General features: G+C 43.4%; 1 protein-coding gene and 1 long non-coding RNA gene across 2 annotated transcripts in view; one reads left to right on the top strand and one right to left on the bottom strand.

Annotated features, from left to right (window-relative positions):
* The window catches only part of septin9b (septin 9b), a 171334-nt gene extending 162837 nt beyond the window's left edge, over positions 1-8497 (bottom strand). The window contains exon 1 of the mRNA XM_077199010.1: positions 8290-8497. Coding sequence (XP_077055125.1) covers positions 8290-8314 — 25 coding nt within the window. The 5' untranslated portion in view covers positions 8315-8497. The remainder of the gene's footprint in view (positions 1-8289) is intronic.
* Positions 1-15628, top strand: part of LOC143706765 (uncharacterized) — a 613694-nt gene that overhangs the window by 493867 nt on the left and 104199 nt on the right. The gene's annotated exons all lie outside the window — the stretch shown is intronic.

The following is a 15628-nucleotide window of genomic DNA, read 5'->3' as shown; positions in this document are numbered from 1 at the left end:
GGAATATTTTTCTTACCCAATCAGAGCAAGGTTACCATGACGTATTCTAGCAAATCGGAGGACTCTGTAGCCTTGCAAGGGGTGGTATTATATACTATTACGCAAACAGCTTCTTGTGGCAGAGACGACAGAAAGCGAACGGACGCGTCCAGTATAAACAAGGCTTTACGGAGCGAGAGCGCACAGAGATATGAGAGAGAGACAGAATAATTATAATAAATACATACACATAAAATTATAGCATTATTTATTGTTTTAGCACTTTTATGATGGCAAGCAGTAAACGATTTACGGTGGAACAAGCTCTGGAAGAATTACTGGAGAGTGACGAGGAGAAAGCATTGCTTAGAAAATTCTAAGCATTCCTAAGAAAAACGCCTTGGGACTATTTGTAAATAAAGTTAAATTTTTCATTGTTCTTTACACATTTTATTTAACAATTACACATGTCTGTCAAGCAAAGGCTTGAAAAATAGAGAAAACGGACCAAAAAGAGCTTAGTCCCCAGAGGGTTAAGCATTAGGTCCTTGCACGTTACCTGCAGTTCTGAGCTAATGGTTTAGGCTTAAAGGTACAATAATTAAAGGTACATTTATTTTATGGTTTGTTTAAAGAAATTAAAAGTATTTTTGAAAAATATGTTTTAAACCAAGTACATTCACAAGAGATGTTGACTCACATAGAGCAGATTGTTTGATAGGGACCGACATTTGGACATGCTCACATGACCAGCTAAATACTTCTCACTTTATCTCATTAACCCATGTTATTCATTAATTATCACCAAATATATTAATCATGGCTATTTGGGCATATATGGCATTGATTACTCTTTACATGTTACTTTTATGTGTGTTTGTGCAAATAAGAATGTAAATAAAGCTTTGTAAAAACAAGGCATCAGGTAATTGCCTGTTATAACAGTAATAAAATACAAGAAATAATCAAATACAATTCTAGTGGGTTTAAAAATGTCCTGGTTGCGTATGCAACCCACCGTTCCCTGAAGGAGGGAATGGAGGATGTAGTCGACGTCGCCTGAATGGGGGATCACGCTAGGGAGCCAATCGTCTTCGAGTACTATCGAACAAGCTAATGTAATTGGTGTGCGTGATTTACATCACACACTCCGCCCCCGCGGCGCGAATATAAATACGGAAGTGGATGCACGTACTAGTTGCTTTTCGCTGAGGAGCCGAGCGTAACTCGGAATCAGCGGTGGTCCAGCGGCAGTGGCTAGGGTACTACGTCCTCCGTTCCCTCCTTCAGGGAACGGTGGGTTGCATACGCAACCAGGACGTTCCCTTTCAGTCGAGAACGTCAGACATAGTCAACGTCAACTGAATGGGGATCAACCATTGAAAACGCCACTAAAGCTGCCACCTTCCAGTGCCTAGACAAAAGCCTTCTGATGCCCCCGCAATTTAAGGTGGGGAAGGACAGGGCTTAGGCCAGGGAAGTCACTGCTGTTCCTACAGGACCACTGGGAAAGCGTTCCCTGTTCAAGGAAGGGAGGGATGCTGCGAAAGCCACATCCTGCCCGAAGGGAGGTAACATGGAGAATACACATATTAACTGGGCGGATGACCGACAGTACAACATATGGAATGTCACTGGGGTGGCTCCAGCCTATAACAGTGGGGAGACTCACCGGACAGTGACAGCAGAGCAGACTCTGCCGAGGGAAGACACAAGCTCGCCACAGGGAGACGTACCATGGAAGAATACACATATGGGATCACCATAGGGATCGCAACATCGTGAGTCATCGTGAAGAGGCAAGAAAAACGCAAGAAGTGTTCAAAATACAAAGTTCAGGCATTGCTCAGAGTATCAAAAAACCAGACAAGGGAAATTTAAAGGAAAAGGACAATTTTTTTTATTTTTTATTATTATTTTTTTTTATGTTAAGTACTCACGGAAGAGATGAGTTTTCAGTTGTCTTTTGAATGCTGTCAGGGATTCTGCATTACGGACGAGGGTGGGAAAATAATCCACCAGCATGGAACCGTGAATGAGAATGTTCTGGAGAGTGATTTAGTGCCTTGCTGTGATGGTACCACGAGCCGTCACTCATTGACTGATCGTAGGCTTCTGGTAGGAGTGTAGACTTGTAGGATTGAGTGAAAGTAGGACAGAGCTGAGCCTGTGGTAGATCTGTAAGCAAGCGTCAAAGCCTTGAATTTGATGCAAGCAGCGAGTGGTAGCCAGTGCAGTGAGATGAACAGAGGAGTGACGTGGGCCCTTTTGGGCTCATTGAAGACAAGGCAGGCTGCAGCATTCTGGATCATCTGTAGAGGTTTAGTTACACATGATGGAAGTCCAGCCAGAAGAGCATTGCAGTAATCAAGCCTAGAAATAACCAGGGCCTGGACGAGAAGTTGTGATGCATGCTCCGTTAGGAAAAGTCTGATCTTCCTGATGTTATACATTGCAAACCTGCATGATCGAGCTGTCTTCGTAATGTGGTCTGTGAAGGACAGCTGGTCATCAAATATTACTCCCAGATTCCTGACCGAGATTGATGGGGCGATTGAGGATGACTCTAGTTGGATAGTGAAGTCGTGCTGTAGAGAAGGATTGGCGGGCGGGACAAGAAGCTCAGTCTTTGCCAGGTTGAGCTGCAGGTGATGTTCTTTCATCCATGTTGAGATGTACGCCAAACAGCTTGAGCTACGCGCAGTTACTGTGGGATCATCTGGTTGAAATGATTGGAAGAGCTGGGTGTCATCAGCATTAGCAATGGTAAGAGAAACCATGTGCCTGTATGATGGGTCACAGTGATGTGGTGTAAATGGAGAAGAGGAGCTCACCACCTAGTCCCCTAAGGAAGAGGTAGGAACCTTGGGCACATTCGTTGACCAAAAGCGAGCAAGTCCCTACCCTCTAGTAGAGACCAGGCAAGCAGGAGAACTGTTTAACAGAATTTTTAACTCACTGCATAAAGTGGTTTAGGGGCGGTCTCTGCAGTGCAGTAGCACCAGAAATAAGGCCACAGAGGATAAAGAGGGGCGCAAGGCAGATTGCATTGCCCCCTCAGGAACCTGACAATCAGGACGTGCTTCCCCTGCTTCTGCATCATGGAGAGAAGACTCACTCAACGAATAGGTTCCACTTTTAATTGGCGTAAGCAGAACTTTCTCCATAGGGTGCTTGCAGAAGTGATGGTAACTACCACATATTCCTGCGGTAGCCAGCTGTACCTCAGCTTCAGGAGCATCTCTGCTCAACACCTGAGTGTGATAAATTTCACTGAGCTTCAGGAGCATCTCTGCTCAACATGTGAGGGTGAAGAAAATCACTGAACTTGAGGAGGCGTCAAGCGACAATGAATCGAATAGCCACCTTTTTAGAAGGCTCACTGGGGAAGTGGAGAGATCGAGATCTGAAGTACTGTCCTTCAGGTCGAACGCTGCAGGCCAACCTTGGGGACGGAGCATTTGGAAATGCATCTGCGTTTCAATTGACACAGATCCAAGATGGCCATGACCCACCACTCTAGGGTACAATTAAATACAGATTTTATAGAAAACGGTCTTCATATCGACTGGAGGAAGAGGGTACATTGCATCCTTCGCCAATAGGACTGCGGCGTGCGCACACAGGACAGGAGCAATGCTCAATACGTAGGTGTGATGAATATCACTAATCTTAGGAGCATCTTAGCTCAACACCTAGGTATGATTAATATCACTGAGCCAGGGCGGAAGCCAAGCGAAATGAATCGCAAGCCGAGTCTGATGGTATAGTTTTGGGCCATCTGGACTGGGTGGGAAGCATCTTTTTTGGCTTCTACGAACCGGGCCAGGTCCAGGGAACCACAGACGTGCCCGAGGTTGAGGACATGGGCCCCGGCTCTGAAGCCCCGGAGGCGGCCCGAAGCAGGGTCTGAGTGTGGTGTATGACACTTAGCTGTCTCCACAAGATGGCCAGGGATGCGTGAGAAGGCGGCTGACCGGGTCTTCAAACCGCATCCATGGGCCGGCTGGCGAATAAGAGGAGGCTGAAGGGTGCAAGGCTTTGCAGGGACACACACTAGCCAACTAGCCCTCTTGGGGCCCAGGAAGGGAGAATTTGCTCTTTCTTTGAATATGTTGGCTGCTGGCTCCGCATTTTTGGGAACCAGCGGGGGAACAAACACACACATAACACGGAAAACTTCACTCGGTCCTCCTACGAGTGAAGGGAGTGGCCGTTGACCATCTCCAAGAGCATTCCTCCATCCCTGGGTGGCCCGCCTCAGGTTTAACGCTTTCGCTGTCACTTGACACCTGGCTTGGCAGCGCCTGTAGCAGGCAGGGCGCCCCTCCTGCAGCCGGCTCCACACTGAGACCTGTCTGAAGCCTACTACAACAGTCCAACGGGAACTGAGGCAGCATCAGGTGGGCGCCCTCGGCGACGAGCATACGGAGGATCTGTCCCCGACAGACGGTTGGAGGCAGCAGCAGGTCATCGGGGCAGGATGTTCTGGATAGCCTCCATCTGCTTCTGGGCGGCCGAGAACTGCTGGGCAAAGTTCTCAACCGCGTCGCCGAACAGTCCAGCCTGGGAAATGGGAGAGTCCAGGAACCGAACCTTGTCCACTTCACTCATATCCGGCAGATTGAGCCAGAGATGGCGCTACTGGACCACAAGGGTGGACATCGCCAGACCGACCGTGCGAGCTGCAACCTTCGTGCCCCGGAGGGCGAGGTCGGTTGCAGTGCGGAGCTCACCCATGAGCTCACGGTCTGGGCTACCCTCGTGCATGACCTGGAGCAATGCCATGGCATGCAGAGAGGAAGCGGCTTTCCCACTTTGTAAACCTCTTTGACTGAGAAAGGTGCCATTCATGCCCTTGTCAACTCCTCATGCACATCAGGCAAGAAAGGTACCGGAGCGGCGGGCTGAAAAGCAGACCGACCCGCTCCGCTAAACCAATCATCCAACTGAGCCGGTTCGGGACATGGTGGAGGGTTCCACACGAGCCCTACTGCCTCGGCGGCCTTTTTGAGCATAGCTACCATTTCTGGATTCGGCTCGGGCAACGCTGGTCTCCCAGAAGGGGGCACCGCAGCCGAGTCGTCATCTCCAGAGCCAAGCGCCCTGTCCGATGCTGCAAAGGACATCCTGTCCTCTGGAGGGGCCCTGAACGAGACGGCTGGTCGGTCCACCACAGAGGGACCAGCACGCTCATCGGGGAGCTCCACCGGCTGCGGTGCAAGAGAGGAGTGAGGGATCCACAGGGCCTTGTCGGGTGATTTGCTTGCTGTTAAAACAGCAGTTGAGAGCTCAAAGCTTGCAACCATCGCTGCACTGCACTGTAGAAACCACCAGCTTGGAGAGCCTTTCCAGGGGCCGGTTTCACAAAGATAGACTTTGACTATGGCTTAGATATAGTACATAGTCAGACTTCAGATAGACATCTTAATCAGACCGTTGCACAAAGCACTTAAGACTCTGGCTATCTTAAGTAGGACTACACAGCAATGCATTATGGGTAAAATTAGACACTTTTCAAAACAAAAAACATGGCGGATCGAGTAAGCGTATTCAACCGCTCGGTGCAGTTTACCCCTGCGGAAAATGTGTTTGTTGGAGGAGTATAACAGTTACAAGGACATTTACTTAGGAAATTTAGCGGAGAACGTAGTAACAAGAAGAAATGTTTAATTTGGAAAAAGATTGCTACGACAGTTAACAGCTGTGGCGAGCAGGAGGGACGTGAGAGAGCGGCGCGTGGCCGGTGAGACGCACCGGTTTCGATTTTCAGCGTCGTTGTTCCTCCTTTTATGCTTCCGCTCCTCCGTGAGAGATGCGAGCCCGTTGCGTCTCACAGGTGACGTTCATTATCACTCACGCCACCGGCCTCGCCCCGTTCTCTCACGTCCCTCGGCCTCGTCCTGCTCCACAACAGCGTTAATCCGACCGTTGAGCAGAGCATTAAAGACGTACAGAAAATATACAAAAACATGGTACAAGATGCCAAAAAAGAAATATTTAAGAGGAAATATCCTAAAAACCCTTTCCCTTCTCCTTCTCATAGCTCTCTCCATAACGTCATCAGCAAACCACAAATTATGAGCCATTTTCCCTTTTCTTTTGGCTGTTTGGTATGTAACTGTTTGTTACTGCTGGTTGCCAAGGTAACATAGAGTCTTAGACCTAAGTTAGCCTGGGGGTAAGGTGTCTAATTTTTTTGGTCTTAATTAAGTCAGTCTTTATTTTTGTGAAACAGTCTAACTTGCATTAGACTAGTCTATGAGCAAATTTTAGACTTGTCTAACACTATAGACCGTTCTGAAATAGCTTTGTGAAACCGGCCCTAGATGAACACCGACACACTCGCTCGTTGAAATCAACAGCACTCTTCAGAGACATCAATACAATCGGCTCTGAAGCGAAAGGCAACTAGTGTGTGCATCCACTTCCATATTTATACCCGCGCCGTGGGGGCGGAGTGTGTGATTTAAATCACGCACACCAATTACATTGGCTCGTTCAATAGTATTCGAAGACGATTGGCTCCTTAGCGTGATTCCTATTCAGTCGAAGTCGACTACGTCTGACGTTCTCGACTGAAGGGGAACTCCTTGGGCTGGAAAACATCAAACTAATCAAGTAATCCTGGTGCTATTTTGCATGGAGCCCTGATTAATTTCTGACCCATACTTTGGCTTAAAATGTTCTTTACATTGGTTCTAATTAAATGAACATTCAACACTTGTGATTATCTGTGATGATAAACATACTGTAGGAGAGATCATATAAAATAAAGGCTCTATCAGCCAACAGGGCTATGGAAACAACAGTACCCTAACAAGCATCTGGAATTTGTGGTTTTTGCTAAATGTTCATGCCTAATGACTTACCATAAGCAAAAAACAATAACATCATGACCTGTTTTTATCCATCTGTTCAAAAGCTTTTTCAATCGTGACATCATGCATTAGCTGCACGCTTCAAGAGCTATTTATGTATAACCTTATGGGCCTGTTGCATATGATCTCATAGCAAATGAGAGTGAATAAAGTTATTCTGAAAAAAATCATAATTTTAACATGAGTTCAAAGAAACATATTATTTATGAATAAATAATTATTTTCATAAAGTCTAGACAGCATAACTGTAAGAAAAAATACATTCCAGGAAAACTAGCTCATAGCAGTGGAAAGGGACTGCAGAGAGCTAATAAGTCATGAATTACTTCCTGTTACAATGTTAATTCCAATCTTGCAAAGAAGTAAGTGAAGTTTTTCAAATGTGATGATAAGAACCTGACATAAGTGACATCTACATATCCTATTCTTATTATTAACAAAATGTAAACCATCAAATCACTCTAATATTTGAATATTTTTTAAGAGAGAACTTTACTTCTCTAGCTTTAGGCATTAGGAAATAATTCTGTGAACATCTATTCTCCACAACAAAAAAAGTTACTGGTAATTGCCTGCCAGGTCATTATTCATTCCTCCCATTTGCATATATTCTAGCACTATACGTTTATCTTAAGCATAACCTTTGGATAATGTCATGACCTGAATTCAGTTATACATTATATATATATTCTATAAAAGATACAAAGAGTATAATTTTTGTTCCTGAAACAACCATTACTATCTAGACCACTGATTCTCCTTCTGGCAATTTTAAAAATATAAAAGATGTACTCATCAAGTGACTTAATTTCAAAATATAGACGGTCCCTAGAATAGCTCAAGCAAGACAGTCCATTTGTGTGTTTAACAATAACTGCCATTGACATGGCTTCAGATACTGGACTAGAATATCCAGCTTTCATGAAATAAAATTAAATATTTGTGCTACTATCACTTCAACATTCAGAGAAAAAATATGTATATACCCTAAAAATGCTTGTCATGGTAAAATTGGTATGGGTACACACAATTCACTGAATCATGTTCACAAAATTAGCATACATATGAAGGTATTCCATTTTCATAGAGCATAAAGTATATATTTTTGGTTCAACATGTGATCTGATTGATGCGGCTCTATTTTCACATTCAATTTAAGTGTCTTCTGCATTTAGTAATAGAGGTCAGCTGGACTCATGCTTGAGTATATTAATAGAACTCTTAGAATGAAAGAAAGCTCCAAAGTGAGCAGGAAGAAAACATAGAGATAATGTAGTAATTACTTTAAGAAAGAAAGAAAGAAAGAAAGAAAGAAGGAATTAAAAAAGAAGTGTCATACACTATCTCACTATCACCCAAAAAACATGATGAAAATCTTTTTAAAACTCTAGTCACATACTGTACACATAATGAAAGATGAAAGTCTTACCTTGATGCGAAGTTGTTTTCTTCATTTCCAATAAATACCGGTAACCACTTTGATTGCACTATTGTTTTATTTCTTTAACATGAATGTTTTATTTAACCTAATTTAGATTTTTAGTTTTATTTTATACGTTTTTTATTGTTATTATTATTAAATATTGGCGTCCCGTTATCCGTTCACGTGTAATCCGCGCGCGGCTCTTGTTGTCCGTAGCGCGCCAGCATGAATCTTCCACTTGTCAAAGAGAGCGTGGCTGATAACACTAGTGTAGGGCGCGCGCATAGGATCACATCTGCCAGGAGCGCGCTTTATACACACAGTCTACTGCAAGAGGGATTTGATTGCACGATAGCAGTTTTCCTGCTATTAGTAATTAAGTATGTTTACTTCAAGAACAAAACTAAATAAAACTAATGCTTTAGAGCAACAGAGTAGCCTACCTAAGTCCATGGACCGCGTAGTACCAATAGAGGGGGGTTGGGCACCTCTTTATTTTTAAAAAAAACATTTTAGAATCCTGCAATGCATTATAATTGTCCCTGTTTCTCTCGTGCCCAATATTGAAAAAAGGAGAATTATTTAGTGTTAAACTAGTTAACACTAGTCTGCGGCGCGCTACGGCTGCGACACGGCTACCGGAGCTCATCGCATGTGTTCAACAGCTATGCTGCGTTTACACCGGACGCAGGCGGGCGCGAGTGATTTCAATGTTGAGTCAATGCAAAGACGCGTTACGCGCGTAAAAAAAATTCCTGCGGCGCGAATGAGGCGTGGAGCGCGGCGCGCTAGACGCGAATACGCCTCATTCGCGCGAATGGCGCGAATTGAGCGTCTGGCGCGTTACGCGCGAATGGTGCATTTTGTGCATTCACGCGTTTGACGCGAATACGCGTCTGCCGCCCGAGTTGAAAAATCTGTACTTTGGCGTCAATTCGCGCCGCGTTAACCAATCAGGAGCCTAGCTGCTTGCTGCTGTCACGTGGTGAAGTATCTGTATGCTTCAATACATTATTTTGTAATGGTTCTAATGCACAACAAAACAACTATTTTATCACATAAAACTTGATTTCAATATATAGACATTCATTTTGTATTGAATGCTATTTATTCCATATCTAGATTATATTAAATATTATTATAATGTGAAGACAAACATACTGCATTATAAATTCATGTCTGGACAGTGTTGTGTGTGAGAGAGAAAAAAATCACAGGACAGATTAATCACTTTTGGAGGCTGGCTCCATCATCAAAACAAAAATAAATGACAGATTAGGTGGATGAGGGCGAGGGTGATCCTCGCTTCGATGCGGGACAACAGGTCATCAAGCTGGGCGCGGGACAGGCGATAGTACCGCTGAAAGCGGCCGTCATCCAGACGCAGCTCCTGGAGCGAGCAAATGGTGAAACTCGCCACACACAGAGCTGTGACTCTCTCGGTGAATGCTCGATCAACATAAAAAAGATGGCCGCCAACTGTTTTCGATTGTGAATCCATTCGCAGGTCAAGAGCGAAATTGACGCGCGTAAAAAAACAAAAGTTTGAAGCTAAATTTACGCGCGTCAATTTCGCTCTTGACGCGCGAATGGATTCAAAGTGGTCAAGCGTATAACTAGACGTGGTAGGCGCGAATTTGACGCGCTATTCACGTCCGGTGTGAACGCAGTATTACACCAACCGCGACGTGGCGTTTCAGAAGCATCCTAGAAGCGGCTCTCCGCACCGCTTCACTAAAGATAGGTGCTAACCCCTAAAATCCACTGGATCCGTCTACGGAGCGGAACGTCAGCGCCACGTTTTTGATGCGTCCCTAGCTCGGCGTCAAAGTCCACTGGAAGCGTCTCAGACACGTTTCAGCAGCTTCTTCGTTGGTGACTTCTTAATTTTTCCTTAGAATCGGAGCGTTATTTATTTGTTGTTCATTTGTCCTCTTTTGGTTCAGGAGCGGACAGTTGTGCTACCTTATTGTTTTTTTTCTTTTCAAATTTCCTCTTTGTGCTTCTACAAGGTGTTTTATTTTGAAATCGACCGGATCCTCTATGCCGTTCTGTGTCTGACTTCCTTCCCGGTACGATGTTTGACGCGGCAAGTGGCGAAAATAGACCTGCTACTGTAACCCCCTCACTGGTTCGTTCTTTCGACCCTCCCGGAAAGGACCACACAGAGACGAAGTTAAGACGATTTAACACCCATCACGTGTTTACTGGGAATATGTGAAATGACACCACACAAACATGAAATACAGCTCATCCGGTCATATAACATTCTCCTCAACAGCTTGCATAAAACTCTTTAGTCAATTCGTTATTAAAAGCTCAGTTTCTTCTCTTTTTTTCTCTGAACACAGAAAACGTAACATCATACAAACATTAGTACATCATACCTGGGAATATGTGAAATGACACCACACAAACATGATATACAGCTCATCCGGTCATATAACTGTCAAGAATAAACACGAAGTAAGTTACATGTGAAAATAAACAACAAGAAATACAATGAAAACCATGTGCTCGACAATGAGTTTCGGTATAAGATAAATTATTCATCAACTTTTCTATCTCTTATGACTCAATTATGAAATAAAATACTTTTAAAAGAACAATTCTGATCTTAAAGAGAAATAAAATCATCCCTGACAACATTTAATTTCTGTTCGACCGGAGAGAGATTTTCCACCTACCATTCTCCTCAACAGCTTGCATAAAACCTGAAGAGAAAATGGCCGATTGCACTGATAGTTTACTCTAGTCGCCTGTAGGTGTCTCCATATCCCTTTCTTTTAGATGCACTTGATGCATTATATTTAACGAATATTTAAGGAATATTATAGAACATGAACAAACATTTTGGCATAATTCATTACAAATTTATTTTACCCGTTACATTCTCCCCCACTGAATTTGCCAAAATATGGTAACCAAAAAAACAAAACAACCAAAATCGGTTCACTCTTTTCTTTACCTTTTTCCTTCTGAAAACACAGAAATAAACCAGAATTGCCATACTTAGCACATTGCTTTTGATCAGTTACAACTGCTCATATAAAGAACTGACAGGAAAAAGTGCTGCGCATATCACTTTTCCTTGATCATGACCCAAATGAAATGCCTCTTACATTTCACTTTAGCAATTCCTATTCACACACAGATGAACACAATACATTGAATTTAACACTTCATTATTTCAGACTAAGGGCCGAAATAGACCATTTACCCAGGATTTGCTTTCTAGTGTGAAACAAAGTGTGCTGATTTATTGAAGAGATAAGACGATTCACTGGTTTCAACAATCTGCCAAACTTTGACCTACGACCCTGTAACTCAGTACTGTCTACTGTATCATCAATATCAGGATTAGGATTACAGGCACTACTGTTTTCAGGACTTTCCTGAAAGACCTGGCAGTCTGGAGAATCATTTCCAGGAACCCCACTTTGCAATGGAACATCAACAACCTCATCTGAGTCTTGAGCATCGCATGACTCGGTTATCTGCGGATCACCGTCAGCCACAACAATCATCAGACATCGAATCATCATGTAGGGACAATGAGTCTTACATTAAATTAGCTCAAATTATATATAGGGAATTTTAATAATTAATCATGAATTATTAATATATTGCATATTACAGTTAAATTATCGAAGCTGAAAATAGATCGATTGTATATATGAATGATCACCATAATGGGTTATGGTTCGTCATTAATATATCAATAGTCTTATTACAGATCGATTATATGAGATAACCTTAAATGGAATTAATTTAGTTATTGAACAATCTGTTTGTCCAGCAAACAGCCGTAAGATTAACTTATCAATTTTCAACAAAAAGTATCTCTTTCTTATAATTCCAAAAAAGCTATTTTCTGGCCATGAAAAATCACCTTCTTGTTATTATAAAATTTAGGTTACTGAAATAGTAACGAATTGTAAAGCTTTGTAGCTAAAGGGTCGAACACTTCATTGACTTTGTAAAAATGAGCACTTTAGACAATTAGTGTTACGGCGCAGCAAGGACAAAGCAGAGAGTGAATCCAAATGCAAGCACTTTAATAATCCAACAAACAGGTAATCCAGGGTAAACTCAGAACTAGGAACAAGGTACTCAGAACTCAGATTACAAGCAACATTAAACAACGACCGACAAACAACAACTGAAGCAGAGGGGTTTAAATACACAGGCAAACAAGCTAAACAAGATAACAAGGGGGCGGGGCTAATTAGAAACACCTGGAGAGACTAATAAACAAGAAAAACTACAAAGGACTACAAAACATAGCACAGAACAGGAAAAAACAAAAGTCCAGACAAGACAAGGAAAACATAAGGCAGGAATCGTGACAATTAGCAATCAAGAATATAATGGTTTTAATAAAATGAAACTACGGATACAGAATTCTACATTTAAACCCGGGATACATGTATGTACAATAAACAGTAAAACTAACGAGACAAACGAATAACAACGGGAGTGAGAGAGAGAGAGATTGAGTGAGAGAGAGAGAGAGTGAAATATATATATATATATATATATATATATAGAGAGAGAGAGAGAGAGAGAGATAGAGGATGAGAAAGTGAAACTAACGGTCAGGATGAGAGAGATCACCGGGGTGATCACAGCATGGCAAAAATCACAGACAATAACCCTTAGAGAGGCAACAAGAAATCACATCAATCAAATCAAATCAATAACCTATACTTGCGAATGCGTATGGTTCTCTTTGTGTTGCTGAGGAACGCAGAGTCGTATGCGTGTTTGTCCTTCGGCGCTATAGGCTTGTTCTCTCGTGTCTTCCGGGGCGAGCAGACTCGCGGGAAGTTTTAAAGGTTCACCGAACGTGAAGTTACCAAGGAAATAGTTCAGAGTTCATCTCCCTCGGGAGGGAGAGGCGAAAATGAAAATAAAACTTAGTGAAGAAAGGAAAAGAAAAGAAACGCGGTGTAAAGCTCCCTAAGGAGCCATGGGACCGGAAACCTCTCACAGGGAAAGTGCTCTCTGAGAAACTTCTGTGTCTGTCTCTTATGGAGAGGAGGGGTTCACGCCTGCTTCGCGTATGTGAACCAATCATCTTAGAGCATCTCGAGCGGGAAAAGTTCTTCTTTGTCTTGTCAGGATAATTTACGATGGTATAACATTTTGTCATTTCTAGCCAGAAAGATTGTACACACAGAACAATACATTTTACTGTAATATCCTATGTATGACTTGTTTAGTCAAAACAAGACGGTCAAACAGGTACCAAGAATGGCCGGAAAGAGTAGAAGAAACATAAAGTTACATTCATATACAGAATTACACACATTTAATGTTCACTCACACGACTATAAAGCCATAATACCGGCTACCATGACCTAGGAAAGATCAAATTCATGTTTATACCTTTCTTAAGTGGTTATACTTATAGAAAATATAAGATTGCAGAGTCTATTCCTCTTTCTTTATCAGAATTCAAGTGGGAGCTGTGATTCCCTTGGAATTCCTTTTGGGGGTCATAAAGTTTTATGACCTAGCAAGAGGGAGAGTTACAGAAGATGATACTGTTAGGTAATCTTTCTTTAGAAATACACTTAAGATTTGAAGTTACAGACCAGTCTCCAATTACATCTATAGAATAAGACAAAACTAATTAGATATGCATGCATACAGGAAGGTTAGATACAATTCTGTGTTATATACATTAAGGACATTCCTATCCTAAGTTGCACACAAAGGACGTTTGTGTGCGGGTATGTGTGGTGTGTGTGTGTGTGTGTGTATCCTTAGGGCATATTGTCCATCCGTGGTGTGCACCACGTGAGGGTTTCGAGAACAACGGGGACCTGTTTCTTGATTGCGCAATGCGTCATAAATGGAGTTAATCAATGACCTGCTGGCAGACATTGGGGCACCATTTCACATGATTCAAGGTTTTGTGAATTAAACATATATGTGTTCATATTTGTTCAGTTGTGAAAGGAAAACAGGATTCGGTCAGTCGCTACATATTCCCCCTTTTCGTCGGATGAAGTCCCTGTGTGAACATCATCGGACGACAATCATCACAATGGCCGACTGGCAGGTGAATCCTGATGGTCATGTAGCAGGTGGACCATGGTAGTAGGGTAGCAGGTGGAACCTGATGGTAGGATGGCAGGTGGATCTTAAAGCTGAGGATTCAGCTCGATGAGGTTTGGCGTGGTCTCTGACTTGGCACCCCCTTTCCCGGGATTCCGTCTGAGACCTTCAGGCACGGCTTTCGTGAGCTCGGCTGTGTCGCATCTGTTCAGAACGGGCAGTCGAGACAGTGCTTGGATGGCTGTGTTGACCGGAGCAATGCAATGAATTGGGACCCCCTTTCCTCGATCCAGAGTTCCAGTTCTGGATCTAAGGTGAAGTTGTAGTTCTTGAAGGATGGGAGTTCCAGTGCTGTCTGGTACTCTTTGCTCGGAAGATGGTACAATGCCAGAGGATTCAGGTGGAATATGGCACCTTTCGGGGCTTGAATCCACGTACTGTGGTTGAGCATGTTGACACAGCTGTTTGTGTCATGCTGGTCGTAAGTGAGAGTAGCTGTACGCACAGGTGTGTTAACGAGCCACCTGTCATCTACAATCTCTGCTTGCGTCTCTGTGACTTTTGCTCGAGGCTTAGCTTTGGCAGGGCAGTGTGTGTCGCTGACCAGGGGTTGCAACCCGCAGGTTCCTTCAGTGTTGTCTCTGAGGAAGGGTTTGCTAGGGCAGAGATAGTGAATGAATTTGGTGAGGTACACATGTGCAGGTTTGGGGACAGGTGCAGCTGTCGTGGTAGGCCACCACATCTGGAATGTGTGCCTTCATGTGGGTGTTGCTTTTCAAAAACCTGACATTGGCAATCTCTTTAAGTCTGTAGACTTGGTTTGACTCGCTGATGGATTGGTTCAAGAGCACATCCACTTCCCTCTGCTCGTGATCGACGTAGAGTAGGATGGCGCTACCCAGAGAGTAGGCCAGGTGTATTTGTAAGAGGATCAGTTGGCCTGGTGATGGCGGAAACCAGCATAGTTAGCACAAGGCTTAAGGGTTTCAAGTATGGTGGGATTCTACCCGTGGCTGGGCTGTCTTTTGAGGAGTTAACCTCCCAAAGCATGTCTGTTATCAGGGCTGTAACCAGCTGAGTTTGGGCAAGTCATTCTGGAAGACAGTAAACAGCGGTTTCATGCAGTTCATGGTCTGATTCAGCAGGACGCTGTGAATGTTGAGAATGACCGTGTTCTTCTCAATGTCTTGCCGATGGTTTGCAAAGATGCACTCTGCGTGGTGAGTTGCTATTTTAGCTGTGAAAGTTCAGTCTGAATTTCAACCACATGCCGTTTCGC

Source organism: Siphateles boraxobius, unplaced genomic scaffold (assembly GCF_051911475.1).
Source record: "Siphateles boraxobius isolate OS27281-9 unplaced genomic scaffold, OSU_SipBor_1 41, whole genome shotgun sequence".
Lineage (NCBI taxonomy): Eukaryota > Metazoa > Chordata > Actinopteri > Cypriniformes > Leuciscidae > Siphateles > Siphateles boraxobius.
Note: the sequence above shows the minus strand (reverse complement) of the source record. Positions and strands in the feature narration are given on the sequence as shown.